Source organism: Lontra canadensis, unplaced genomic scaffold (assembly GCF_010015895.1).
Source record: "Lontra canadensis isolate GAN:19392208 unplaced genomic scaffold, GSC_riverotter_1.0 scaffold186, whole genome shotgun sequence".
Taxonomy (NCBI): domain Eukaryota; kingdom Metazoa; phylum Chordata; class Mammalia; order Carnivora; family Mustelidae; genus Lontra; species Lontra canadensis.
In genome coordinates this window covers 1,694,147-1,721,926 of record NW_022631180.1, presented here as the reverse complement: position 1 = coordinate 1,721,926, position 27,780 = coordinate 1,694,147, and the positions used below count along the sequence as shown (strand labels likewise).

Genomic DNA, 27,780 nt, shown 5'->3' with positions numbered 1-27,780 from the left:
CTGTAGGCTCCCAGGCATGTTTGTGAGATGTYRGCRGAGYGARCCCACCCAGCCYCAAGGRTGGSCTTYKCTGAGCTWAATTTGGGGGCCCCYGGCCSTGGTCACAGYTTYTCCATCYTTCTCCCAAGACCTGAGGCCSTCTCCTGSRGCTYCTGCMTCACCTGCTCTKTGTCTGTCYTTCTCAGCYGCAGAGGAAGAGACCSCAGYGCTCCCYGAGGTGGAGGAGACRCCCAGCCCCACAGAACCCAGCACAGAGGCCCCGGAGCCCYCCGAGGAGCCCCTCCTGGGGGAGCTGAYGGTGACAGGATCCTCCCCAGACTCGCTGAGCCTCTCCTGGACCRTCCYCCAGGGCCACTTCGACTCCTTCACTGTCCAGTACAAGGACGGGGATGGGAGGCCCCAGGTGGTGCGTGTCAGGGGTGATGAGAACGAGGTCACCGTCGGGAGCCTGGAGCCGGGGCACAGGTACAAGATGCACCTGTATGGCCTGCACGGCGGGCAGCGCCAGGGCCCCGTGTCCACCGTGGGCATCACTGGTGAGTGTGGGCGGGGACCCTGTGCCCAAGGTCTCCTTCCATTTTCTCTTGTTTCCCCCCTTTGGATCTCAGCACCTCAGAGATGGTCCTTTAAGTGCCTCTCCTTTCTCTTATGACACTAATGGTCCTGTGTCATCCCTTAGTTGAGTGAGGATGGTGGAGACGGCGTTCTCCGTCTGTTGGCGTGTACCTGTGCTTCATAAATTGTACTTGTCTTCTTGATCTTGCTTCATTCTTCATATATGGCCTCCTCAGGCTTCCCGAGTATTTTACTGACTCCAAATGCAGCTGCAGGACCAGATTCTCTGGTTTGATTCCTGCTCTAGACGAAGTGATTGTATGAATTCATGAACATTTCTTAACTTCTCTGTGCCTCAAATCCACGCAGAATGGGGATGCTAATGGCAATGGCATCTCCTTCATATGTTGTGTGAGGATACGTGTGCTGGTGTGTGAGCTGCTTACAGCCATGTCTGGGACACATTAAACACGTTAGAAGAGCTTGCTACAAAACGTTTATTTCATAGCCTGGGGAAAGCACTCCCTCTCTTTTGAAGGGTCCTGCCTTTGGCCCCTCAGCCTCCTCTGCTCTGTTCCAGGCTTCCTACCCACAGAGCCTCCTGTAGCACCCCGCCTTGGGGAGCTGGCTGTAGCAGCTGTGACCTCCGATACAGTGAGCCTCTCGTGGACAGTGGCCCAGGGTCTCTTCGACTCCTTCCTGGTCCAGTACAAGGATGTGCAGGGGCAGCCCCAGGCGGTGCCTGTGGGCGGACACCTCCATGAGATCACAGTATCGGGCCTGGACCCGGCCCGCAAGTACAAGTTCCTGCTCTTTGGCCTCCGGGATGGGAAACGCCATGGCCCAGTGTCTGCAGAGGCAAAGACAAGTGAGTGAGGGCTGGAGGCTGGAGGCCGTCTTTGGCATAAGAGCCTCCTGAGTGCGCTTTCGCCCCCTTGTGCTGACAGTTAGAATTTCCTGTTGCCGCGCTCCACACTCCAGACCTCAGGGCCTGTGGACCTGCTTATTTCCTATGTCCAGAGCACCCCCCTTACCCTTCTCATCCTTCTCCCTCCTCTTCCTCCATCCTGAGAGACGCTGCTTTCTTTCCTGGCTCATCTTTTCATCCTTCTGCTGTCCCACTTACTGCCATGTGGCCTAGCCAGCCCCTCCCAGCTCCCAGAACCAGCTCCCAGAGCCCTTGCACCCTGGGGAAGCTCTGCCAGCCTGTCACCATTTCTGTCACTCTCCATACACCTCTCTCTCTTTTCCAGTCTCAGACATGAAATCTCCCCTCCTCGGGGAGCTGACAGTGACAGACGTGACTCCAGACTCCATGACCCTCTCCTGGATGGTCCCTGAAGGTGAATTCGACTCCTTCGTGATCCAGTACAAGGACAGGGACGGGCAGCCTCGCGTGGTGCCCGTGGCCACAGACCAGCGCGAGGTCACCATCCCCGGCCTGGAGCCCGGCCGGAAGTACAAGTTCCTGCTCTACGGGCTGGCAGGCAGGAAGCGCCTGGGCCCCATCTCTGCTGATGGTACCACAGGTGAGCCCCCGCACTGCACCCCACCTTTTCTAGAGCTGCCTTCTCTTGTGCCCCCAGAGCCAACCCCCCACCGACCTATCCATGCCTCCAGCCTTTATTCTCCTACCTTCAGCCTTTGCCACAGCAAAAACAAATATTTACTAAAAAAAAAAAAAAAAACACAAAAAAACCCCACAAATATTTACTGAGTCTCGGTCGTGTGCCAGACACTTTCCTAAGCATGTTATAGGCATTATTGCCTTCATTCGCTGACTGCTGATGTCATAAAAAGAATCCAGTCTTTGGAGCCAGGCAGACCTGTGTTCAAATTCCAATTGCTGGTGGTGTGGCCACGGACAGCCACTTCCTTCCCTTGAACCGCAGTTTCTGTACCTGCGTAGGCATAATAAATACGGATTGGCACTCCATAAATGTTCCCATCCTCTTGCTTCTGTCCCAGCTGAGGCAGGAGGTGGAAAATATGGAAGGGTTTGGCTGCAGAAAGACTATGGAAAAATCTGGTGTCATTGTGCCCATTACTCAGCCCCCTGAGGAAAGGGTGGAGGTGGGTCACTGACCCTTACCCTACTCCCAGGACCGTGAGTCACCCTGGCCAGATGGGGATGGAGCACATGGTCAGTTGGGGCCTGGTACCCTGAGACTGCCTAATTCTCTTCCCTACCTCCCATTGTAGGGAGTGGATGTAGGCTTCTCTGACCCTATCAGCCAGCACCCATCCCCATCGGGGCAGCCTCTTCTGCATTCTGCCCTCCATTCTCCCAGTGCTGCCCCACCCCACTGCCCTGGTCCAGGACTAGTAGTGCAGGGCTGGGCAACTGGGTAGAAGGACGACCCAGGCTGATAGCAAGGGAGGGGGAGGTCATGGCCAAGCTCTGGGAGCCCATCAGCTTGGCTGGCTGCCAGCCCAGCTCTTAAGGTTTAGGGATATCTCCCTGACAACCCAGATACACGCTGGGAGCCTTTCTGGGCTCTGGCCACATCCCTGCTCAGGGGGCCAGGGAGAAACTAAGGCCCTTCTCTACCCCCACCAGGGGCCCTATGTCACAAGGTGATCTTTTATGCATTTACTGCACCCTGGTCACAGCAGGGAGGGAGTGGGGGTAGGAAGGAGTGAGGGCAGTGGCCTCCAGAGGAGAGATGGAGCTGCTGGCTGTCCTTCCTTTGGGCAGATGGAAGCCACACTGCAGGGACCCTCTCCTAGAGCCTCGTGCCTCCCAGAAGGCGCCAGGGCTGCGGTAGAGGTAGCTCTTGACGGAGTTTCTCTTCCCGCTCTCACCACAGCTTCCCTGGAGAAGGAGCGGCAGCGCCTACCCCGCCTCGGGGAGCTGACAGTGACAGACGGGACCCCAGACTCCCTGCGCCTCTCATGGACGGTGGCCCAGGGCACGTTTGATTCCTTTATGGTCCAGTATAGGGACCCAGCTGGGCAGCCGCAGGCAGTGCCTGCAGCCAAAGACCAGAGGGAAGTCACCATAGAGCGTCTGGAGCCTGGCAGGAAATACAAGTTCCTGCTGTATGGGCTCCACGGGGGACAACGCCTGGGCCCCGTCTCTGTCCTGGGAGTGACAGGTGAGCAGAAAGTCGAAGGGACTGGCAGGAGTGGGCCTGGGGGATAAGGAGGCCTGCACAGAGCTCGGGAGGGAGGGAAGTGTGGTGGGGCCTTCTTGGATGGTAGCCAAGGAGTCTGTGGAGGTAGGCACAGGGCAGGCACAGGAAAGGCCCTGGCAATGGCCCCCAGCCTCCCAACATCCCCCTGCTGCCCCATGCTGACAGCTGTTCTCCGTAGTCCCTCTCCTGAGGCAGCTCTTACCGGACAGAGGCAAACCCCCTCCCGTGAATGAGTCAGGAGCCTTTTCTCTCAAGTGGAAAATAACTGGAGAAGGACATAGGCGAGAGGCGCTGGGAGAGCGGGCTCCTCCCTGGGACATGCCGACACCCCGCTCAGCTCAGGGGGATGCAGCACGTGGGCCCTTCTCTGTCCTCAGCTCTTCTGCAGAGGCCACGTGCCCGAGCTCAAGGAGTGACCAGCAGCACAGGCACCCGGGGGTTGGGGAGGGTGGCAGGCTGCACACACACCTTCGGGGGGTGGGGGCGGCGCGAGAGGCTGCGGAGGTGGAGAAGGGGAAGCAAGGGCAGGACTCGACACAGTAAACCCTCCTGCAGAGGGGTGATGGGGCCACAGTGCTGGCACTCACAGGGGCCCAGCAGTAGCTGGACTCAGTGCCACCGCAGAGAATGGCAGGTTCGCGAGAAGGAAGATGGCTGAAGAGCCTCGATCACCACCCCTCGCGCCCCCTCTCAGCTTCTCCCCTGGGCTTCTCCCACGCAGCCCCGGAAGTGGACACGCCAGGCCCCTGGCACCCTGCCACAGAGGCTCCTGAGCCCCCTGCAGGGCCCCAGCTGCAGACACTGGCGGTGAGCGACATAACCCCAGACTCCCTGCGCCTCTCGTGGAGTGTGGCTGAGGGCCCCTTTGACTCCTTCGTGGTCCAGTATCAAGACACAGATGGGCAGCCCCAGGCCTTGCTTGTGGATGGCAACCAGAACAAGGTGCAAGTGTTAGGCCTGGAGCCCAGCACCTCCTACACATTCTTCCTCTACGGCCTCCATGAAGGGAAGCGCCTGGGGCCTGTCTCCACTGAGGGCACCACAGGTATGACCAGGCCAGGGCCCTCCACCGAGGCCTCCCCCACATCTGGTCTGGGACCAGCAGGGCTGATGGGGTGCCCAGGCACGGTGACTATAGCAACAGAACGTGAGGAGGGCTCTGCAGAGGGGGGAAGGTGTGCTGACAGCCCCCGCTCTACACACACATGCTCACTACGGGTCCCACCTGAAGCGCTTGCCCCTCATTAGCTCCATTCACAGATGACAAACTCAGGGCAGGCCCGGGACAGAGCCAGAGCCAGAGCCCCACCCCAGGCCACCCAGGCTGTGTGCTTCTGTCCCCCACCCACTCTGTGCAGGGCCTGCTCCTGCTGGCCTGACCCCCGGGGAGACAGGGCCCCACCTGTCCCAGCTGTCCGTGACCGATGTGACCACCAGTTCCCTGCGGCTCAACTGGGAGGCCCCCTCAGAGGCCTTTGACTCCTTCCTGCTCCGCTTCGGGGTCCCATCGCCAAGTACCCTGGAGACGCACCCGCGTCCCCTGCAGCAACGGGAGCTGACAGTGCCAGGGTCACGGCGCTCGGCTGTGCTCCGGGACCTGCGCCCAGGGACCCTGTACAGCCTGACAGTGTATGGGCTGCGGGGGCCCCATAAGGCCGACAGCATCCAGGGCACAGCCCGCACCCTCAGCCCAAGTAAGGCCCTGCAGGGGGCACCTTCCTGTGCTGCCCTGAAGTGAGGGGTCTGTACATCGTAGGGCGGGACCTCGTGTCTCAGCCAGCTGGGGGTGGTGCTTGGCAGGTGGTGGGGGCTGGAGATGTCTACAGAGACATTCTCTCCTGGGTCTAGAGGAAAGGGGTAGGTGAGCAGGGCTGGAGCCACTGGAGCCCCGGAAGAGGCAGGGGTGAGGATCCTGAGTCAGGAGCCTTGTTGCCATGTGCCCTTACTGCCGTCTCGACACACCCTCTCTGCAGTTCTGGAAAGCCCCCGTGACCTCCAGTTCAGCGAAATTGGGGAAACCTCGGCCCAGGTCAGCTGGATACCTCCAGCATCCAGAGTGGACAGTTTCAAAGTTTCCTACCAGCTGGCAGATGGAGGTGACACACTTTTGCCCATGTCCTCATTTGCCCTCATCTCTCCTGCTCCATTCACTCTGCTCACTTCCCAGGGCGAACTCCTGAGGCCACTGTGTTTTCAGGGGAGCCACAGAGTGTGCAGGTGGACGGCCGAGCGCGGACCCAGAAACTCAAGGGGCTGATCCCAGGCTCTCACTATGAGGTGACTGTGGTCTCTGTCCGTGGCTTTGAGGAGAGTGAGCCTCTCACAGGCTTCCTCACCACAGGTAAGGTGGACTAGGCCCCGGCAGGAGGTAGGGGGAGAATGAATGGGGAGGGGGAAGGTGTGAGAGGCTCTGACCGTGGACCAGGGGCCAATGGAGCTTGGGAAGGTGGGGGTTGGAGCAGGGGACAGGGGACAGCTCTGAGCCCCCTCCCTTCTCCCAGTTCCTGACGGCCCCACCCAGCTCCGAGCGCTGAACTTGACGGAGGGATCCGCTCTGCTGCACTGGAAGCCCCCCCAGACCCCTGTAGACAAGTACAAAGTCCGGGTCACAGCTTCAGGGGGTGAGCGGGGCTGAGGCCTCTGGGGGGACTTGTTCGGGGAGGGGAGAGGGAGTCTGGCAGGGCACAAAGGGGGCAGATGCTGATGCGCAGCCCACTGCCAGCCCCCTCACTACAGGGCTCGGCCCCCGGCAGTGCTGTGGAGTACCCTCTGAGTGGCCTCGAGCTCCACACCAACTACACAGCGACCGTGCGTGGTCTTCGGGGCCCCAATCTCACCGCCCCGGCCAGCGTCACCTTCAATACAGGTGCGGCTTGGAGCTATGTGCGACAGGGCAGGGGAGGTTCAAAGGAGCTAGGATGGGCCTCGTCTCCATCTTCTCTTCCCACTTTCCCCTCACAGGGTTGGAGGCACCCCAGGACTTGGAGGCCAAGGAAGTGACCCCACGCACAGCCCTGCTCACTTGGACTGAACCCCAAGTCCTGCCGACTGGCTACCTGCTCAGTTTCAACACCCCTGGTGAACAGACCCAGGTGCCCCCATCCCTCCCTCACTGGCCAACTCCCCTCCCAGCTTCCATTCCAGGAGGTGCTGCCCCATCCTCTGGCCCTCCCAGCGGGGCTCCCTGTCCCCTGACCTGCTCCTTGTCTGTCCACAGGAGATCCTGCTCCCAGGAGGGATCACCTCACACCAGCTGCTGGGCCTCTTTCCCTCCACCCCCTACAGCGTGTGGCTCCGGGCTATGTGGGGCGAGAGCCTCACACCGCCGGTGTCCACCTCCTTCACCACTGGTATTTGGGCCCTGGGACCTATGGCCAGGGGCTGAGCAGGCAGCAGGGGTCTGGGGTTTAGCAAAAGGACCAGCCCCTCATTCTCCTCTCCCCAGGTGGACTTCCAATCCCCTTTCCTCGGGACTGTGGGGAAGAGATGCAGAATGGAGCCAGCTCCTCGAGGCCCACCACCATCTTCCTGAATGGGAACCGCGAGCGGCCCCTGGATGTGTTCTGTGACATGGAGACCGATGGGGGTGGCTGGCTGGTGGGTGGAACACGGAAACCTGGGGGTCTGCCCGGGGAAGGAGCTGCCTTGCCAGGAGCCATAGGCCAATGGTGCCTCCGCCTGCTTCTCAGGTGTTCCAGCGCCGCATGGATGGACAGACAGACTTCTGGAGGGACTGGGAGGACTACGCCCACGGCTTTGGCAATATCTCTGGGGAGTTCTGGCTGGGTCAGTGCCCCACAGGACTACAGGGCCAGGGAAGGGACGGCAACCCCATGGACACCAGGACCCTGATGAGAGCACTGTCCCTCCCTCCCCGCAGGCAACGAGGCCCTGCACAGCCTGACGGCAGCGGGCGACTACTCCATGCGCGTGGACCTGCGGGCCGGGGACGAGGCCGTGTTCGCACAGTATGACTCCTTCCGGGTGGACTCAGCCACGGACTACTACCGCCTTCATCTGGACGGCTACCATGGCACGGCAGGTCAGGCCTGGGCCTGGGAGCGGGGCAGGCTGGCGCAGAGGCCAGGGCGGCCCTCACTGTTCCTCTCACACCTGGCCAGGGGACTCCATGAGCTACCACAGTGGCAGCGTCTTTTCTGCCCGGGACCGAGACCCCAACAACCTGCTCATCTCCTGCGCCGTCTCGTACCACGGGGCATGGTGGTATAAGAACTGCCACTATGCCAACCTCAACGGGCTCTACGGGAGCACCGTGGACCACCAGGTAAGGGGCCGGGAGTGGGGGGCCCTGCTGGGCTGTGAGGGCACGCTCGGGCCCTTACCTGTGAAGTGGGACAATAATGCCAATCTCACCAAGGCATCTTGAGGGAGATTTATTGGACATAAAGGTCCAGCTCAGATGAAGCCTCTGGGCCTTGGCAGTCGAGGATCTTGGAGTGGGGGAGACGGTAGGGTGGCTGCTTTCTGGGAACCGTCTCCCCAGAGGGGCAGGGGTGAGAGCAGAGGGGATGTGTGCCTTTGACTCTGTGTCGACCTCTCTTCTCCCAGGGGGTGAGCTGGTACTACTGGAAGGGCTTTGAGTTCTCTGTGCCCTTCACGGAAATGAAGCTGAGACCAAGAAGCTACCGGCCCCCAGCGGCCCAGAGAGGCTGACCGCTCACCTCTCCAGCGCCCCAGAATGACTGCCGAGCACTGAGGGGTCGCGCTGAGAGAAGAGCCAGGGGCCACCGTCACCACCCAGCCACCAGAGGGAGCCTTCTCCATCTGCGATCTCACAGCACCATGTTTACAGGGGGGAGGGCAGGGGTTGTACGGGAATAATAAAAGGAGAAACCGAGGCGCGTGTATGACCAGCGTGCATTCTGCCCTGTCATGGGTGCTGGCCCAGCGCCAGGGTCCCCGCCCCCCGGGGCTGCAGCTGCACCTGGAAAGGCCGCATGGTGAGGTTGACGCCGCAGCGGGCCCGGGGCTGCAGGGAGGGCAGGGTGCCCCCGGGTGGCAGCAGCGTGAAGGCCTGGAGCAGCCGCGCCAGCACCACGAAGAGCTCTAGGCGCGCCAGTGGCTCCCCGAGGCACACGCGTGCCCCGCAGCCGAAGGCCAGCACTCTGGGGCTGGCGCCGGGGGCCAGGAAGCGATCTGTGGGCAGGAGAGACCCGGGGTTCTGTAGCCACAGGACCGGGCCCCTACCGCCCCCACACCACAGGCACCCTCCCAGCCACGCACCGGGCCAGAACTCTTGGGGCCGCTCCCAGACTGTCTCATCTAAGTGGGCGCCTTGCAGGTTGGGGATGACGACCATGCCCTCAGGGATGTCGTAGCCCAAGATGCTGAGGGGAAGGTGGAGTCAGAGCCTGGCCAGCACATCCACCACTTCCACCCCTTTCAGTCCCACTCATCCCTAGCTCTCAGGAGTCACCTGCTGGGCCGCGTGGTGCGGTGCGGCAAGGCCAGGGGCACAGCCGGCCGCAGACGCAGCACCTCTGCGATGGTGGCCGTGAGCAAGGGCAGCCGGGCGGGGTCTCTGTATGGGACTTGGGAGCCTGAAGCTTCAGGGCCCAGCTCACGATCCAGCTCTTCCTGCAGTCGCTGCTGAACCTGGGAAATGGGAGCAAGCCTGGTGTCTGGGGCTGGAACCCTGAGTCTGCTGACCCAGAGCTACTGCCACTGCCTGGGTGAACACAGGCCATGGGGGGTTGCAGTGAGCTGAGGTCCTGGGGCCTGGCCAGGCCGCCCCCAGGGTGCACCTCAGGGTGGTGAAGCAAGAACGCCACGGCCCAGGAGAGGGTGGTCGCCGTGGTCTCAGTGCCACCAATGAACAGGTCCACCACAGACATATGCACATGTCCTTCAAGGAGCTGTCCGTGGCTCTCTTCTGCTGTTGGCTTCCCCAGTCTTTGGAGCATATAGTCAGTCAGGTCCCTCCACTGGCCTGCCACCATGCTCTCCTGTGGAAGATAGGAAGGCCCAGCCTCAGCTTTCAGGGGAGCCACAGGTCCGGGACGGTGGGATGCTGGAGACCCTGCCCAGCTCTGGGGCAGGAGGCTCCCTGGCTGTGTGCCACGGGGGCGCCAGGGACACGCAGTGTTCCCACCTTGTGCTGCTTCAGCTGCTTTTCCACCATGTGGTCCCTGTTCTCCAAGGCCTGCTTCAGCCTCCAGAGGCCTGGGTTGGGGAAGAACTGGGGCGGGGAGCAGGAGAGTATAGCCGCTGGCAAGGAAGCCTGGTCCCCCAGCCCCTCTCTCTCCCAGGACCCAAGGAGTCTGGGCTGCACCTCCTCACCCTGAGAAAGGGAATGATGTCCAAAATTTGGATGGACCAGTGCTCCCAGGTTTTCATCAAGTCTTGGACACAGTCATGAACAGCATGTACCAAGGCGTCCTCCTGCCCACCCCGCCAAAGAGGGAATCCTTTCAGTTCAGGACCAAAGAGAGTCAGGGAGGGGCTAAGGAAAGGGCACCAGCATAGCGAGGGCAAGAGAACCTTGACCTTGTCTCCGAAGGTGAGGTGACAGATGATGGTGCAGGTGAGGAAAGAGAACTCCTCCTGTATGGCCACAGGGGTGCCGGCCCGGGCTCGCATGCGCTGCGGAGAAGGACAAGGAGCTAAACAGGCCCAGGAGTTGCCGGGAGAGCTGAAGCTGCCCTGGGGCAACTGTGGGCATCCAGCCTTACCTCACAGAACTCCTGGGTCAGCTGCTCCACCAGTGGCTCCATGGAGTTGCGGAGGCCCAGCAGCAGTGCTGAGCGGGTGAGCTTCTTGTGAGCCTTCCAGAGCAGGGAGTAGTCCCCGAGGGAGAGGTCCTGGAAGTGCTGAGACACCAGCTGATCTGCAAGTAGGAGAGGGGTTGGGCATCCCGAGGAAGCCACGGGCCTGACATTCCCTGCCTCCACCAGCCCATGTCTTCCCTCGAGACCGGCCCTGAACACTTACAGGACGCTGTCTGGGGTCTGCCGGCGAAGTCCACCCACTTCCTGATCATGGCTTCCTCGATGGTCCTCTTGGAGTTCAGCACCACCACATCTGGGGGATGGCAAAAGCAGGATGTCAGCAGGGAGGGGACCCCGCTTCTCCCCTCCTCACCCCGTGGTGGAGAGGATGGAGCCAATGCACCTCGCAGCCCAAGGCGGAGCCTGTAAACAGGCCCCAGTTTCTGGGTCAGACCCAGCAGGTAGAGGGGAAGGTTGGGCTGCAGCAGATGCAGGAAGCCTGGCACTAGAGGCGGGAGGTGGAGGCTGCGGAACTTCCACTTGTCCCACAGCAGGCGGGCACCAGCCAGCAGGGTCAGCAGCAGCAGCCCGAGGAGGAGCATGGCCAGAGCCCAGAGTGAAGGCCCTGGCAGGGCCACTTATAGTGTTGGAGGCCCCCCCATCCATCTTGCTGCTCGGGCTGCACTAGGGCCTCCTTTGACTCCCCCCGGGGCCCTGCCCACTGTCCTGCCCACAGATCCTGGAAGGGCACATTCCGCCTGACCTTGGGGAGTCCACATGTCAAAGAATCGGCCTTTCATCCATCAAGAAGAAAGGAAAGGGGATGCGACCCTGACCTTTCTCCCACAGCCGGAATCGGCTTCCTGGCTCCACATCAACCAGGCAGGAAAATACAGTCACTTTCCAGCCTGAGCCCTCTCCCACTGCCACCCCACCTTGGACCACTTTCCTGCTTTACCTCAGAGAGACAATAGCCATCCCTGCCTCACCAGCCGTCAGATGAAAAGGGGCCTGTTTTTCTTTCAACTTGTAGATGGGGTGACCGTATGGCCAGGTCTGTCAGGACCACCCCAGTTTATACCTGTAGTCTCAGTGTAACGATTACCGTGCTCCATTTCCATCTCAAAAGTTGAAGAAGATGAAGAGCTCTATGCCCCCCCGCCCCAGTTTGGGGGCTCTACTATACTCGATACACTCTTCAGTTGCAAGAGAAAGGGACCGACCCAAGCTGGCTTGAGCCAAAAAGAATTACTGTACAAATGTGGGGGTATCTCAGAGAACTGAAGAGAGCAGGAGAGGGGGGTTTCTTGGAAGCTAGGGACAGGAGGACACCACAGCTGCAGCAAGCGCCCAGGTCCTCACTCTTGGCTCCTCCCTCCTCCATGTCCACCGTCTGCCCTTTCCTCTCACGGGCTGTTTGCGCTCCCAGTTGCAGGTGGGATGGGACTGCCTCCAGGGTCGGAGTCCACGGGTTACAGGCTCAGCCCCAGCTCAAGAGAGAGTTCCCGGCATGACTGAAAGTTCCCCCATCGATGCCAAAGTCCCCAGGAAGGGGCCGGAGAGCCACAGCTGGGATCAGGAGGCCCAGCCCTATCCTGGGAGCTGTTGCCATAATGGGTTGGGTCCCACTGGACCAGGTGGGGCAATCAGGAACCACTTTAATGGGTCCCAGGAGGCAGATGAGAGGCTCAAAGGTGGGGGGCAGGGTTTGCCGAGAGACCACGCCAAAGAGGTGAGAGTGCTCAGTGAGAAGTCAGGGCTGCCTAGGAGTGGGAGTGAGGGATCAGAGGCCCTAAGGCCCACATCATCCCCAATTCCCTATCCCTGGGTCTGTAAACTGATCCCTGCACCTGAGAGCAGTTAGGCCACTCCCAGAGCGCACAGGCTTTGTGGCTGGAGGCCCTGAGTCCAGATACTGGCTGTGCCACCCACCAGCTTGAGGCAGTAACTGCTGGGGGTCGTGGGTGGAGAGGCTCAGGCTCGGCCTGCATCCACACCCACGGCTGAGAGGGAGAAAGCAGCGGCAGCATTTCAAGGAATAGGCAGTCACTGCTGCCCCTGCCTCAGGGTTGACCTCCCAAACTGTGGCTGTCTTGCCACAACTGCAGCTGAGTCCCTGGCTCTCATAAATGGCTTTCTGCCACCCCATGCTGACCAGCTTCGGGGACAGAGATGTGATGGGCAGACACAGGGCCATGGGGACGACAGCCCTGGGGAGCCTTGGAGACAGAACCTCTCAGAGCTGCAGGGCATCAGAGGGGGCTCCACTGGAAAGAACAGTGACCTGGAAAACTGGCCTGATTGTGAATAGACCTTCATCAACTGACCTGGTTCCCTTGCCAACCCCAGCTCTTCCACCCCACCTCCAAAGCCCAACCTCAGACACAATGGAATTATATGCAGTGCCCACAAATGGGCTCTGTCCTGCCCCTGGCCTCTGGGTCTTTCCTATTCTCCATCGTCTGCTCAAATACCCTCACCTATCCCCACTCTCTCTGCGTTACGCCTCAACTTTCAGAACCCACGTTAGAGGTCACCTCCAGGAAGCCCTTGCCTTCTCCCTGCCCCCAGATTGGATCCGGTGCCCCAACTACGTGCCCCCACAGGACCAGGCAGCTCCCGAACATCCCACGTCTCAAGGATGGGGACCTGGCATAGGGCATGGCCTGGAGGGAGAGCCCCACAAACTGCAGCTACCCGATCGGATGGCAGGCTGCTGCGGACTCCGCCTCCATCAACCCCGCTCTCAGCCCATTTCTCTAGCTGGATTTCCAATCAGCCCTGAAGACCCAAGGGGTGCAACTAAATGGGGGAGAGTGAGGCAGGCAGGTGGGGAGATTGGACCCAGTAAAGCTGCGGACTCAGTGTATTAACACCCAGACCAAAGTCACTGCACAACACCAGGAAAGTTCCCTAAACACTAGTAAGGAGATCAAGTGTCAACCATCTGCTTTCAAGAAACCAGACGTCAGCTACAAGCAGGAGACCCCAGAACTCAAAGCTGCACAAGGGCAGAGTGGGAAATGTGTGGCCGACAGCCACTCGTCAGGTGGAAGGGCAGTGGCATTAGGCTGAGCTCGAGCATCGTCTGAGGCCACAGGGACTGGTGACAGCTGGGCTGTGGAGGGAGGCCTCGCTGTGGTGCCAGACCCTTAGGGTGCAGGCTGCAGGGGTCCCAAGTCCGCTCAGCATGCTTTGCAGATGGACTGAGCTCCTAGGGAATGATCTGGGAGTGACAACCCCAAGGGTCATGCAGGCTCTGGGAGCCTCAGATTAGGCAAACCCTGGTCTCATGGCTGGCAGGGGTCTGGGGGCACTGCTCTCAATCCTGGAGACACACACTGACACTCTGCTGCCAAAGACCTTTATTGAACCCCTGGAACCACCTGGGGCCGTGTCCAGTGGGCACAGAGACCGTCCAGGCATCCCCGGGGGAAGAGGAGGGCAGCCCTTACACCTGGCAGCCCTGAGTGCCGTACTCCTGGAGGAAGTTGCTGAGCTGGGCGCAGGCTGCCCGATGGCGGGTGCTCTGGCACAGGCGTTCAGAGGGCATCTCCTCGACCCAGGTATTCGAGTCCAGCAGGTATTGGGGGCTGCAGAGGCAAAAGGGCAGTCAGCAGGGGTGGGGAGGATGGGCACCTGGCTTCTGGTGAGGCAGGGTCTGCACGCTGGGGATCCATCCGTTCCCTCATGTGGGAGGAGAGCAAGGCCCAGAGAACTCACTCTCCCTTGAGGTCAAAGGTAACTCCATCCAGACCCATGATTAAATATTCTTTCCCAGGTTCCAAGCGAAGACGGCAAGAGGCTCGAACCAGGAAGTTTCGGGTCTGACGGACAGTGGCCTTGGTGTCCTTGGCTGAGAGGATAAGGTGCACAGGAATTATAAGAGACGAATGGAAGGTACAGGACCAGTGAGGGCCGAGGGCTGTGCACGGAGCTTCTCGCTTAGCCCTCACTGTTCCTAATGGGGATGTACGACTGCTTTTCGATTTATGGCCAAGTCCAGAGCTTCCAAGAGCCTGAGGGGCTTTGAGCTCAGCCTCCAAACATCCGTTGTCCCAGGCACCCGGGCTGCAAAACCCGACCTCAGCTCCCTAAGTCCCCCAGCCCCAGCCCCTTCATACTGAAGTGCAGGACTTGGGTGATTCTGGTTTCAAAGAGGCGGAAGGCAGCTCTGCTATCTTCTCGGAGGACCTTCACCTGGAAGCCTGCGAGGGAGTTTAAGGGAAGGGAGCACGGGTTTGTTCCAGCAGCGGTCATGAGGTGTGGGCCCAATTACAGAGCTGGGCTGGGCGGGGGCCACACGGACCATAATGCACGCGGGGGTGGTAGCAGGCGAACTTCATCCTGTAGCCAGCCTCATCCTGCAGCCCCCGCTCCAGGGCACGACGCTGTCGAGGGCACTTCCCTGCCGGGGTGGGAGGGGTAGGGGGACAGATGAGCCAGTGCAGGCCCCAGCCTCACTGGCTTCCCCTCACCCCGCCCCCTGCCCCCAGACCCAGCTCTTACCCTCAGCACACTGGCAGACGTCAGCAGAGCACAATGTGGACAAGAGTTTGCTCTTAGTGGGGGCCCCGTAAAACACAGAACACTTGCGCTCTGCAGGACAGAGTACAGTTAGAATGCACACCCCCCAACACTGTCACCCCTGTCCCAAGGGGGACATCACTGCCACCCGGCACTGACCCCCCTTCCTGATGTCCCATATGGGGACAGCTACTCCAAACCTGCCGAGAGCTCTCCAAGCGCTCACCAGGGTTGTAGTAATCATACACCGCCGCGCTGGCCGGCTGGACAAGCCCCACGGGCACTTCCTGAACAGCTCCAAAGCCCACGCACTCCCGGGAGGTGGGGACCTGGCGAGGTGGGGAGGAGATGTCAGGACGCACCCCCTGGGCCCTGCAGGCCGCTGTGCTACATCTCCTTGACCTGTGTCTGGTCTTATCTTCAGTGTCTTTTACATGCTAGTACCTTCCGGCTCCGGAACTCTAAAAACTCTAAAAACCCCGAGGTCTCTGCTCACGTCACTGCCAGACAGTGACCTCGTCCCAGTCTCCAGTGCCCTCACATCATGGACACGTTCTGCATGAAACTCTCTGAGCTCAGGGTTAGCTTCTGGCCATCCCTGGTTCTGACCTTGTCATGCCTGACCATCCCTCTTCTTCCCTCCCAGAGGCACAGTCCCTGGCCCTGGCTACTCGGGTCCACCGTGTTCCCCTGAGGAGGTCTCAGCCGCTCCTTGGCTTTCACCAAACCCTTCCAGGCTGATGATTCCCAAATTAAACACTCAGCCTCATTCTTGCAGTAGGATTCTTGTGGGACATAGAAATTCTCCAAATTCACTCTGCCTACCCCCAGAAGCCCACCCCCAAATCCCGCCACAAAGGTCTTGCTTCATTACTGATGCACCCAGGCCCCACTTTATGTGTCATAACATAACGGCAGGTGCTGTCACTGGCCCATCCTCATGGCCTAGACCCAGACCCCTCTCCTCACACCCACACTACACTGGTCTGGTCCAGCCCGGTTCCCTGCCAGTCTCCCTCCCGAGCCATGCTGCTTAAGTCAACTCCTCATCCAAAATCTTCCTGACTTCTCATCTGCCACTGTGTTCAATGAAACTCCTCTTCTTGACTTCTCAGGCTAATGGTGTCTGGCCCCTCTACAAACACTGGGCTGGGGGGGGGGGGCTTCCTCAACCCCTACACACCTGGATAAAGGTGTTACACAGTATTATATCTTTTTCACATTTTCTCCAAGAGATTACAGCTAATGCTCAAAAAAAGTTTGAGGGCCATCAGAGGGTTAATGATTCTTTGTTTTAGCCAAAAATGGCATGGAAAGGCAAAAGCAACTCCTCTATGACTGTCATCACTTTGGAAAAGAAAATATACTTCAATATCAAAAACAAAAACCAAAAAAACTAGAAAGGTCAACAACAAGCAACAAAGGCGGCCCTTGAGTTGCGTAAATTCAGCTTTATGAAGGGCTCACTCTTGAGTCCTTCCCTGCCGATGGGCACCAGCCCTAGAGCGGCACCCGGAGCTCGGCCCCCATCGCCCACAGGCAGGGCAGGCTCCCGGGCCTGCCCCTAACTCTGCTCCAACACACTCTCATCCTGTCTCCCTGCTTCCATCACACGTCCTCTCTCAGGTCACCCGTGCTTAGTAAACCCACGGTCACCCTACCTGTGTCGCCCCTCCCTGCTCACCGAGTCAAAGTACAGCAGGACGTGGGGACCCTCGGTCTCAAAATGACTCACGTAGCGGTCAGAGAGGGAGGTCAGCTGTGGGGAAGGACAGATGGTCACAGGGAGATGGCCCCGGCCCCTACACAAGACAAGGCTCAGCGGCTGGGATAGCTTCAGGGATGGACCCAAGCTCCTGGGGCACAAGGAGTCCCATCCTCCCAACCACCCCTGCCCCCGCCTGGGCAGCTGACTGTACCTTCTCCAGGTCGGCACGCAGGGCGCTGAATCCACTCAGGAGGGTGATATCGGCAATGGCCATGCCCGACAGCCCCTCCTTGCCATTCCGCCTGCAGAGAGACATGTCCAGGGCCCACATGCGCTGGGTGGCAGACACCCAGCCCCGGTCTCTGCCCTGCCTCCGTCTCCTGGCCTGGCAGTGCCCCATGTCCGGCGTAGTCACCCACCTCCACCCCCCACGCTCACCAGATGCACACGGTGTACTGCACTCTGGACTCCTGGTCGTCGGGCACCCCAGCGGCCTCCCGCCTGCGGCGATTCCGCCGCCTCTCAAACAGCTCCAGGGGTGTCACAGTCTGGGAACCGGCATCTGGGTCATCCTTGGCTGGAAGCTCCTCATACACATAGTCCTCGTAGTCCTCGTTGGCCTCCCCTGCACAGGGACAGTGGGGTGGCTTGGCTGCTGGCTCCGGCCCCCTCGGGGCCCAACGGCCTGCAGCCCCAACACTCACTTGTGTATTCAACATGGCCCATGACGGTAACTTGAATCTGAAGATCCTCACAGGTCGTGTTCTTCAGGTCCAGGACGTTATAGGTACGAAGGATCTAGCTCAACAAGGGGTGAGAACAGGGTACGTCTGGGGCCCAGACCTTTCTCCCGGGCCACACCTGGGCCATCCCCTAGGCTGAGGGGTTCCAGGCCTTCCACCCCTCTCATCCCTCCTGACCAGTCCATTAAGGCGGGTGGCCCAGGGTCTGCGAGACCCGGCGAGACCGGGGACAGGGGCCTGCCTCAGGGGCGAGCACTCTACATGGGGCCCAGAAGAGGCTGGAATGGAAAGCTCAGGAAAGGCTTCTGGCCAAAGCTTGGAGGAGAAGAACGAGTTTGTCACTTGGGACAAAGGAAGGGAAGGACACTCAAGGGGAGGAGATCTGTGTACATGAGGGGATTTGTCTGACGAGGGAGGTGGGCAGATGCTCAGCTGTATAGGTAGAAGAGTCTGACTTTTCTCCAGGGCTAGTCTGACTAGTGTTTTCGGAAGGCTGATCTCACGGTAGTGTGCACAGTGGATCAGAGGGGTGAGATACAGGTTAGGGAGAAGTTCCAACACTGCCTTAGCAGAGTCTAGGAAACAAGTGGCATGGGCCCTGGGCAGCAGGGGAGCCGAGGACGAGCTGCTGGGGCCATAAGGAAGGGCGGGGGTGGGGACACTAAGATGGCCTCCAGAGCAGTGGCTGCGCTCCTGTGGGGAAAGGGCCCTGTCGATCAGGTGAGGGGACCCGGGAGGAAGAAAGGGTTTGAGGTGCTGTGTGACATGTGGGGCCTGTGGCTCAGGCGAGAGGCCTGGGTTGAGGTGCTGGGTGTGTATGCCATCAGCACTGATTGGGGGAGAAGGAGAGGACAGGTGCCCAGAAAGGGCAGAGACCAGAGTCGGGGGGAGCACCCAGACCAGTAAGGGGGGCCGCCCACTCGGGGGCATCTCCTTCCTTCCCTCCCTGCTCACCATGAGCTCCCCCTCAGGCCTCCCACTCAAGACCATGGCCCCTCCATGCTGGGGTCCCAGGCATTCAGTGCTGCTGGCTCTCACCTTCAAGGTCCCTTTGCTGTTGCCTCCCACCTTCACGTTAATCTTGCTGCCCAACGAAAACTTGCAGGAATGGACAAGGGAAAGGGATATCAGAGGGGCACACAAGGGCACACGGTTGTTCCAGTTCATCTCCTCTCCCACCCACTCAGAGCTGACACCTCACCTCAGCCTCCTAAAAACCCTGTTGGGTAGACTACCCATATATTAATTTTGAGATGAGAAAAACGAAGCTCAGAGGTTAGGTGACTTTCTCCAGGTCACGTGGCAAATAGGTCTTCCCACAAGGACATCAAGCCGAGATGCCATGGGGATTCCACAAGGGTGGGGGGAGGCAGGGTTGGCTTCAGGCCTGGCCACGGGAGGCCCAGGGGTGGGGGAGGCAAGTCAGGTGAAGGAGTGGCTCACCTGCAGCTCCTCCTCCAGCCCCTGAATTTGGTGGTTGTTCAGCTGCAGCTCGTGGGACTTGAACCCACTGCGGCCCATGGAGCTAAGAGTCACGTTGAGTGCCCTCTCTTCATGGGTGTGGGAAGCAATCCAGTATGCAGACAGAGCATCCAGGGCTATCACTGTGTCCTGGGGAGGTGGGCTGGCACTCAGGCACTCGGTCTTGGGACCACCCACCCCCGAAGCCCCCTGGCAGCCCCTACCTGGGTGCTGCGGAACCCGCCTTGGAAACTGCCCTGGTGGGTAAGCCAGGCTGCAGCATAGTCAGCCATCTCTGACTTGCCCTCCTGAAGCAGCAGGTGAAGGAGGCCGTAGGCTGTGGTTTCAATCCACACGGCTGGGGCTTGGGGTATAGGGTCTGCTGGGCCTTGAGGAGCCAGGGTGGGTGGGACGGCATTGCTCTGAGAACCAGGGACTGAGCCCCAGTACAGGTTATCTGGAAGTAAAGGGAGACCCACAGGTGAATGGTGGACAGGGCTAGTTGCCTGGCCCTCTGACACTCCCCGTATTGAGCTCTTCCAATTCTGCCCAATTATCCCTTAGGCTTTCATTCCTTCTTGAGGTCTTCATTCAATTTCTCCCTTTGGGCATACCCAGGTCCCCCAAGACCCAGGCTCACTACCAGGACACCCTTGGCGCTCACCCCCCGTCTTCTGGGCCATGGCCATGAGGTTGCGGTGGGCAACATCCCGCAGGTCCTCAGAAGCCTTGGTGAGAGTCAGGGCATAGGCCGTGATGGCAGCAGCATGGGCACCCAGGGTCCCAGCACTTGCTTTCTCTCCCAAGAAGGAGTTCGCTCTGATGATGGAGGTTTCCTAGGAGAAAGTGGGGAGGAAGGTCAAAAGAGCTGGGTTCCTGGGGAGAGAGGGGGAAAGCTGGGGACCAGGAAAGGGCAAACACTCTTACCACTTTCCGCTTCAACTGCTCTGCAATGTCATCCTGGAAGACAGCCAGCCCATGCTGAAGGGCGATGACCACAAAGGCTGTGAGCGCCACAGTCTCATCATCTCCCACCAGGCCCCCCTAGTTGAAGGGGACGGAGAGAAGATGTCAGCCAGGAGCAGGGAGGGGCAGGGACCGCCCTCCCACCTCTGTCCGGCCTCCCAACCCCGAACCTGCATGTCCCTGTGTAAAACCGGGCAGAGGTCCTGGAATGACCCATCCGCCTGCTGCTGGGACAGCAGCCACTTGGCCGTCTCCTGCAGCTTCTCAGGTGAGCCGCCCACCTGCTCCTGGGCCAGACTCAGTACCTTCAGCACAAACGCCGTGAGCCTGGTGGGGAAGGAGGAATGGCTGGGGACAGCGACTGGTCCCCATAGGGGACACATCCCCACTCACCCAGGCACCTGGTTATTCACCCTCCCACTGTATCGGGCTCTGCCCCCTCCCCCAGCCCTGGCTCCCGCAGAGACCGGGAAACATTCTCCCAACCTCACCAGGTGCTGCTGTCCCGATGCAACCAAGCCCCATAGGAACCATTGGTTTTCCGAAACTGCTGGATCCGCATGTAGCCTTGGGGACAAGAAGCAACGGCTGAGGCGATGCTCGCTCTCCCACCACATGTACCCAAGGCCACACTCCCCATTCCCATCAGGCATCCCCTTCCTTCTCCCTTCTAGCTAGGTGGGCTCCCTGTCTGCCTTGAACTGCCCTCTCCCAGCCCCACGCCTGCTTGCCCCATGCCCAGAACCTTTCTGGATCAGATCCACAGCATGGTCCTTTGTCTCAGGGGGCAGTGTGCTCCACTGCTCTGTCTTGTCCAGGTAGCGGGAAGCAGCCAGTGTTGGAGCCAGTAGGAGCATGGTTTGCTCCCCGCAGCCCTGGGGAAGCCTCAGGAGGGAGGCCAGGCCTCCTGGTGACAAGACCCCCTTAGAGCCCAAAGTGTCCAGTGGCTCTGAAGCTACAGGGGGAGATGGAGGTTTAAGGGTCAGAGACCAGGTCTGGGGACCCGTGGAATCGTGGGATCAAACAGGGGTCCCTGGGTGCCACATGAATCTGAGGCTGCCCCTGGGAAGAGATGGAGAACACTCCCACCTGTAACCCTGACAAAGCTGCTGAAATCTCCATCTGGGATGACATTGGGGTCAGAGTTGCCGGGAATCTCCAAGGTCCGGGCTCGGTGGTCTGTGGGAGATGGGCCAAGATGGCCATCTGCTTGGCTGCCAGCATCCCCCACCACCTACAACCCCATTAGGACACTGGTGGCTGGAGGAGGGGGCCACTCACCCAGGGGATTGAGCTCATAGACAATCTCCTCCGTATGGATGGACCCTTCTCTCTGTCTCGGGGGAAACACAGCTATGAGAGGCCACACAGTACTATGGCCTGCCCCTCCCAGTGCATATTCCCTAGGACTTGGAGTTTGAGCATCAGGGGCAGAGTGGGATCAGAATTATAGATGTAAACAGACCAAGGCATGGTTTCAGGTGTCTGACCAGCAGAGAGGGTATGGCATTGGGGGTGTGGTATAAATCTGGGAGTCTGGGGGGCTGGATTCGGGGCTGCTCCAGTCACCTGAATTTGTAGAACCTTAGACACTGCGTCCCCTACAGGGAAGTCTGAGGACCCTTGAGCCACCACCTTCAGGGACACAGCCGCCGCCGCCGTGGGCACCACAGAGAAGCCAACAGGCCGGGCAGAGCCTGCAGGCACCAGGACACTCTGGGCCAGCCCGCCACCTCCAGCCAGGCACAGCCCCTCCACTGGGGACACGTGGACGCTCACCTAGGTACAGGAAGACGGGGATGGCCGGAGCCTCAGGCCGGTTTGGCCCCCCCACCCTCCAGCTGCCCCAGCTCCCAACCACTTCTCTGTGTGCTCGGGCTTCTGCAGGGCCTCACAGTCAGATTTTTATTCAGGTAGTTGTAGAGGACAGGCCGCAGCTCCAGCTGCTCAAAGCGGCGGACAGAGACAGGCAAGCGGAGGTGCAGGTGGAATTCCTGGAACACTCGGATCCGGGCCGGCGTGGCCACACACAGGCCTGGTGGATGGGGGTGGTGGGTGTAGCAGATGGGGCAGAGACCAGAGGCCTGGGGGTATCATGGCCACAGGGTCCCAGGAGGGAGGGGCAGGGGGTGACCCATTTCTGCCCCCCACCTGCCGCCGCTCCCCAGCCTCCCCACGTCCCCAGGGGTCTGCACCCAGTCCTGTACGAAGAGCGAAGGGCTCAGTGGGAAGCCTCGGTCAGGGGGAGATGGATGGGGCGGGGGACTGAGGTCCAGGCAGGGCCGTCTCACCTGTCTTTCCAGACAAGCTCACAGCGTGGATCTCCCATGTGGTGAGAGAGTCAGGGAGCATATGGGGCAATCTGCAGTAGAAAAGGCGAGAAGCCCCGTCACACCCTGGGCTGGCTCCAGATCAGCCCAGAGCCAAGGCCAGGCCCACCACACCCCCTCACTGGAGGAAGCGGTCCACTTTTTCCACTCTCCAGAGCCAGTTCTCTGGGAAGAAGCTGCGCACAGGAATGTCATCCTCATCGATCAGGTCTTCCTCTTGCAGGACCTCCAGAGCTAGGGGACCACAGCATGGGGAATCAGGAGGGGAATCATTCTGCCCTTCCAGAGACTCTTGCCAGTCCCCCAGCCCCACCCAGAGCCTCACCTCGGGCAAGGCCCACCTGGCCCCTGGAGCGGGACTTCTTGCGCAGGTTCTCAGCAAACTGGCAGCAGGACAGGAAGGGCTCCTGGCAGGCCGCCGGCCGCACCCGAGCCACCCGCTGCTCGCAGGAGCGTATCATGGGCAGCCTCGTCAGCCCATCCTGGCAGCAGCGCCGGGCTTCTGGGGAAGCATACTGGCCCACTGCAGGGCCGGGGGATGGTATGCACAGGGGAACCCCACAGAGACACATCTCATTTCCCACCCAGACCTCTAGATACACAAGGACTCACCCTGAGAGACCAAGAACTTGGGTTCTTGGCCAATGGAGAGAGTCTCCCTCCACCTTCAACCCCAGAACTTGGGTCTCCGGCCCCAAATACCATACACGGGCTCACTGAAGAGCAGAGCAGCCAAGAGGGAGACCCTGTCACCCTAACCCTTGGGCCAAGTGGAGAGCTGCACAGGCGCCCACAACTCACACTTCTCGTGAATGGCCTTTTGGAAGTTCACGTTTCTCTTATTCCGGGTTTTCTTCTTGGGACAACTCAGACCTGATAGAAAGCAGGACTGCAGCCCAGCACAGGGATAGGGGTCCCACCTCCCCTTCCCACCTTCCTTCCCTGGCTCCGCCCTTCCCACCAACCCTCTTCTCATCTTACACCCTCAGGCCCCTCCTCCTTCCTGATTGTCCCACCACCCAACTCCCCTTCCTCCTCTGTTCTCACTCTTTCTGGAGGAGGTCAACAGTTCTCCATCAGAAAAGGCCAGACCAGCTGTCTCAAACACCTGAAGGGCATTGTCCCCACCTCCAGGACCGCAGCCAAGGTCATAGCTGTTCATAACTTCCAAGACCTGGCAAGAAAAGGCCGGGAAGTTGCAGACGAGTTGAGGAACCCAGATGGGCCACCCAGCTCTGGGTGAGAAGGCATGGGCAACCCTGAAGAGAGTGGGGAAATAAAGACTGCAGGGCCCAGGGCTTGAGGAAAGCTCAGCGGGGAGTCTGCGGGGAGACTGAGTGAGACCTCAGGGCTGGGTCCGGGACAATGAGCCCCACAGGGGAGGGAGGGCTGGCGAGAACAGCTTTGTCTGGGAGGGTCCAGACAAACCTTGGCCATGTTGAGGGGTTTGTGGGAACTCCCGCCCACAGCATACAGAGCTGTATCCACGGCCCCCAGCGCCACCAGGGCTGGCGAATCTGTTTGCAGGCGGAGCTTTACAAACTCCGCAGGACGATACTCCTTGATGCTGTCCACATTCAGCTCCAGCTGGCAGAGGTGGGAGGAGGGGGGCAGTCAGAGTGGGGAGAGCTTCCTTCAGCCCTCACTGTACCCAAACCAAATCCATGCCCTGCTCACAATCACTCTGTCTTCTTTCTCTCTTGACCCCCCTAACACACAGACATGCCACCTCTCTGAATGCCAGTTACCTTGCCCTCACAGTCCCCTGCCTGGACGTCCACACGCAGGGAGTTGGCCACTGGGACGTCCCCATGATAGTAGAAGGCCACAAAGTAGAAGGAGGGTACCAATTTATGGTCCACAAACACGGAGATTGAGGTCAGGTCCATCCTGGCTTCTCGAATCATAGACACAATCTGGCCCCGGGACAGGATCTGAGGCAAGAGTGGTTTCCTCTTCAATGCACACTCCCAATCCTGAAACAGTTCCCTCCACCCCAAGGGCTCTCTCCTGCCTGAGATCCTCCCTGCACCCCACCCTCCATCCTCAACAGACCAGCTTCTGCGCACCATGTAGTAGTAATGAGAGAAGCTGTCCTCACTGACGCCCAGAGCTCGCAGGTTCAGGATGAGAGTGTCCCCAACGCGAGGGGGTCGAGGATCCAGCCGCTCAATGGACAGAAACCTGGAGCCTCCTGAGGGTGGGGCTCTCACGGTGAGCCTGCCTACAGCTGGATAAGGGGAGCCTGCAGACACCTAGAAAGGAGCAGGGCAGGGGTACGGTCAATGCCAAGGACCCTGGTCACCAGCTTCTTCCCCCAGTCCAGGAAGTGGATTCTCAGGAAACTGGCCAACCTTTCTTTCCTTCCCCTACCCTGTCCCATGAGTGGGAGTCCTACCAAGAGCTGCACTTCTGAGATGGACTTTGACGTAACTATGGGAACAATGACTTGACCACGCTCATCTGTGTTTTGTTCAAGGTCCTGGATTCTAGAAGCAGATCCGGGAGACAGAGTGGCTGAAACTTTGACAGGAATGCCAGAGGCCGGGAAGCCAGATATGTCTCGGACCAGGGCCTAGGTGAGCAGGGGAGGGACAGATAAAAAAGACTGCTCAGTGACCCCTGTACCCTCCTGACAACACCCCACCCCCAACTCATCCCAAAAGAGACCTGCAGCAGAAAGGGGGCCCCAGGCACAAGGTGCCGCTTGGTGTTGCTAAGATCCAAGGTGAAGGGAGATGACACAAAACGCCAAGATGTGAGCTCTGCTTCCTCCATCTCTCCCCCTGCAAGAGATGTGGCAGAAAGAGGTGGAGGACAGAGAGCCACGAAGAGAGGAGTGGGAGAGCCAGGGTGACCACATCTCAAGTGTTTCCTGCCCACGAGACACTCAGCTCCTCAGACTCCTGAGGGCACGGGCCGTCTTGTACTCATCTCTGTGTGCTGAGGCCAGCATGGGACCTAGCACACAGACGGTGTGTAACTTGTGTCTGCCGGACGGACGGAGAGATGGGTGAAGAAAAAAAAAATTGAGACAGTGAAAGGGTTACCTTCTCCTGAAACCACCCAGAAACACAGCTGGGGAGGGACAGTCTCCTGGGTCTTTCCTGGCTTTGGGTACAAGACAAGGGTAAGAGTAGGGAATGGTGTCGTTGCTGGAGAACAGAGGGTCAGCTCAAGGTCAGAGGCGGGGGGCTGGGGTTACAATCAGGGAGGCCTCTCACCTGGAGACTCAATGATGGCAGCAGCAACATAGAGGCGCAGCCCAGGGAGGTCGGCATTGTTAACATGAAGCTTCTCCAGGGAACCCTGAAACTCAGCCTTTGAGAGGGAAATATGGCACTGGCCATCTACCAGCTGGAGTGAAAAAGAAAACAGGGCCTCGGTGAGATTTGTCTCCTTCCTCCCCACCCTGACACCCTCATCCCTTCCCCCACACCTTCCTCCCCTCCCCGACACTCTCCTCCTCTCCCCCACATCCACACCCTCCCTCCTACCTTAGTCTGATTCTCCAGCCCCCGAAGGAAAGTCTTATCACCATCCTCACCCAGGAGCCCGAAGCGCACATACGCCACCCCCTGCACTGGCTTCCCGTAGATGTACCTGTTGCCGGGAGAGAGTGGGAAGAGGGTGGGTCTAGGAAATAAGGCCAATGTCTCAGGGTGGGGGCGGGGGGCGGCACGGGGAGGCAGGGCTTCACAGCTCCTTCAGACTGAATGGGGAACCCTGGGTGCCCCACGTGGAGGACATGGAGGATGGGAGAGTTACCTGGCCTGGATGTCTAATTGGATCTCATCGAGAAAGCCAGGCGCTGTCAGGATGTAGGGCTTTCCAGGAACAATCTTCACCTCGAAGTTGGGAAGGACTGACCCAGTGTGAAGGGGTGGCAGGTTAGACTAGCGAAAGGACCCTTCAAAGACTTCCCCTGGGGCTGTGGCACCCATACCTCCCTGCTCCTTCCCTGCCCCACCGCCTCCCCCTCTATCCGTATCTTCTTCAGGAAAGGAGATGCTTGTCCCATGCCATCTCCAGCTCTCACCATATTTCTTCACCTCAAACTGGGTACTGCTGTTAGAGTCTCGGCCATCTGAGAACCGGGCTGAGATCCTCCATGTCCCTGGACTACGAATGGGGGAGGGACTCAGCCCGCTTGTGCAAGAGGCCCATGGAGAGCCAGAGGACTGACTGGGGGAAAACCAGAGCTGTGAGAGGGGCTCAAGGTCTGACTGGGTGCTGGAGGCAGAGAGCCATGGGAGATGGGCACAGGAGGGACCGTCACCAGGTAGGGGGAGCTCACTCTGAGATATCGGGAATCACAAAGTCATCCTGGAAGATGGAGGAAGCGTACACTTCCCTCTTCCTCACACGGAGGCCATGAGAGTTCTGCAGTGGGAGTAGAAGTGGTCATAGATAGGAGGTCAGATCAGCAGTCCTGCTGATGAAGGTCAGAGAGCTCAGGGACTCACCTCCACTGTGACCGTAAGGGTGTCAGAGGATGGACGCATCTTTTGATCCAGAGCAAAGATCCGGTATCGAACTGGGAGAGAAGGGCAAGAGCTGAGCAGGAATCCATCTGCGAAGGTGGGCCTCGGCCCCCACCGCTTCCAGGGAGCAAGGGGGAGGGCAACAAATATTTGCCAAGCAGCCTTCCTGTGTGGCACTGTCTAGGCTGTCTCATGGGGTACCAAACATGCCTTGAGCAGGCTGGGAGCCAAAGGCAGAGGCCCTGGGGTCCGACTCACCCCGCTGGCCGGGGTTATAAATGGGCTGGTCGGTCTGCAGAAAGAGGTGTCCCCGGCGAGAGGAGAAGAGCAGGTTGACGCCCTGAATGTCTGTCTTTCTAGACAGAGAGTTCTTCAGCCATGGTGACTGGGCCACCAGCTGGACCTCGGGGCCACGAAGGAGGCGGTAGAGGCCACAGATCTCTGCATTTCTCGGGGAGATCTGTCAGGAGAGGCAGAGGGAGCAGGTCAGAAACAGAGCAGAAGGAAAAAGCCAGAGATGGAGACAGAAGCAGAAAAGGTAACAGTGTGGGGAGTAGGGGGAGAAGAGAGAGGAGATAGGCCAATGAGATGACCAAACAGAAGACAGAGGGGAGCAGGGTGAGAGTGACTAAGAAGCAGTAGAAGGGAGTGGAGGCTAGTTACCTGGAGGCTAAGGTGTGCGTTGTCTTTTTCTGAGCTGAGGGAAAAGTCCACCTTTGGGGAGCAGGCGGCATTCAAGTTGGATGGGTTTCTCAGGAACACTGATCCGGTCACTACTTGTCCCTGGGGAACATTCTCAAGCTGCACCCTCACTGAGAGGGGGACCCCCAAGTGAACCACAGAAGGCGAAAACAGGAGCAACCTAGGGAGAACAGGAAGGGGTCCGCATTCAGCGCCCCTGGGCCCCTCCATCCCTCATTCCTCCATCACGTCCCCCATGTCGGCTCTCCCATCACCAGCCCTGTCCCACTCAAGCACTAGTGTCCTTCTTCCAGGACCTGGGCTTCTGCAGGGATAAGGCGAAGAAGCTGGTCACCCAGATCAGCCCACAGAGGAGCCTCATGGCTGGAGGACCCAAGAGGGATCAGACCCGTCTGCCTGCCTAGTCCTCTCTGGTCAACCCAGGGCTTAGAGCAGATTT

The 27,780-nt window shown here is 59.6% G+C and overlaps 4 protein-coding genes across 9 annotated transcripts in view; 2 read left to right on the top strand and 2 right to left on the bottom strand.

Annotated features, from left to right (window-relative positions):
• LOC116860932 (tenascin-X-like) overlaps positions 1-1,033 on the top strand; it is a gene marked incomplete at its 5' end in the record, with an annotated part of 25,652 nt that extends 24,619 nt beyond the window's left edge. Inside the window, one exon of the mRNA XM_032847268.1 lies at positions 186-1,033. Within this exon, the coding sequence (XP_032703159.1) occupies positions 186-652 (467 nt within the window). The remainder of the gene's footprint in view (positions 1-185) is intronic.
• LOC116860883 (tenascin-X-like) lies at positions 1,033-8,551 on the top strand. Its single transcript, XM_032847192.1, has 16 exons — positions 1,033-1,423; positions 1,809-2,084; positions 3,366-3,653; positions 4,414-4,737; positions 5,051-5,386; positions 5,666-5,788; positions 5,890-6,033; positions 6,194-6,313; positions 6,415-6,558; positions 6,654-6,784; positions 6,910-7,042; positions 7,138-7,289; positions 7,382-7,478; positions 7,573-7,734; positions 7,814-7,977; positions 8,262-8,551. Exons 2-16 carry the CDS (start codon positions 1,817-1,819, stop codon positions 8,364-8,366), a joined length of 2,691 nt encoding a protein of 896 aa, XP_032703083.1. The 5' UTR covers positions 1,033-1,423; positions 1,809-1,816; the 3' UTR covers positions 8,367-8,551.
• LOC116860886 (steroid 21-hydroxylase) lies at positions 8,463-14,149 on the bottom strand. 6 transcript variants are annotated; one of them, XM_032847199.1, is made up of 10 exons: positions 10,824-11,416; positions 10,644-10,733; positions 10,385-10,539; positions 10,200-10,295; positions 9,993-10,094; positions 9,805-9,891; positions 9,458-9,658; positions 9,130-9,308; positions 8,937-9,040; positions 8,550-8,849 (listed from the first exon to the last, which is right to left on the bottom strand). In XM_032847199.1, the coding sequence occupies exons 1-10, from the start codon at positions 11,020-11,022 to the stop codon at positions 8,584-8,586; spliced, it is 1,479 nt and encodes a 492-aa protein (XP_032703090.1). In that variant the 5' UTR covers positions 11,023-11,416; the 3' UTR covers positions 8,550-8,583. The 6 variants fall into 6 exon arrangements, with proteins under 6 accessions (XP_032703087.1, XP_032703090.1, XP_032703091.1 ...); XM_032847200.1 differs by lacking the exon at positions 10,824-11,416 and adding an exon at positions 14,060-14,149 and having other exon boundaries at positions 9,993-10,295; XM_032847201.1 differs by lacking the exon at positions 10,824-11,416 and adding an exon at positions 11,831-11,852 and having other exon boundaries at positions 9,993-10,295.
• On the bottom strand, positions 13,768-27,780 carry LOC116860881 (complement C4-A-like). Its single transcript, XM_032847188.1, has 41 exons — positions 27,638-27,780; positions 27,303-27,501; positions 26,898-27,099; positions 26,622-26,692; positions 26,453-26,538; positions 26,195-26,277; positions 25,924-26,020; positions 25,653-25,758; positions 25,380-25,512; positions 24,826-24,941; positions 24,554-24,730; positions 24,225-24,410; positions 23,904-24,089; positions 23,584-23,742; positions 23,203-23,329; positions 22,957-23,028; positions 22,481-22,678; positions 22,278-22,389; positions 22,117-22,187; positions 21,721-21,860; positions 21,395-21,604; positions 21,107-21,158; positions 20,915-21,004; positions 20,571-20,780; positions 20,317-20,392; positions 19,996-20,152; positions 19,787-19,903; positions 19,524-19,695; positions 19,084-19,316; positions 18,842-19,009; positions 18,437-18,496; positions 17,360-17,453; positions 17,094-17,280; positions 16,867-16,957; positions 16,632-16,706; positions 15,174-15,276; positions 14,930-15,019; positions 14,730-14,828; positions 14,545-14,628; positions 14,144-14,276; positions 13,768-14,013 (listed from the first exon to the last, which is right to left on the bottom strand). Exons 1-41 carry the CDS (start codon positions 27,700-27,702, stop codon positions 13,872-13,874), a joined length of 5,229 nt encoding a protein of 1,742 aa, XP_032703079.1. The 5' UTR covers positions 27,703-27,780; the 3' UTR covers positions 13,768-13,871.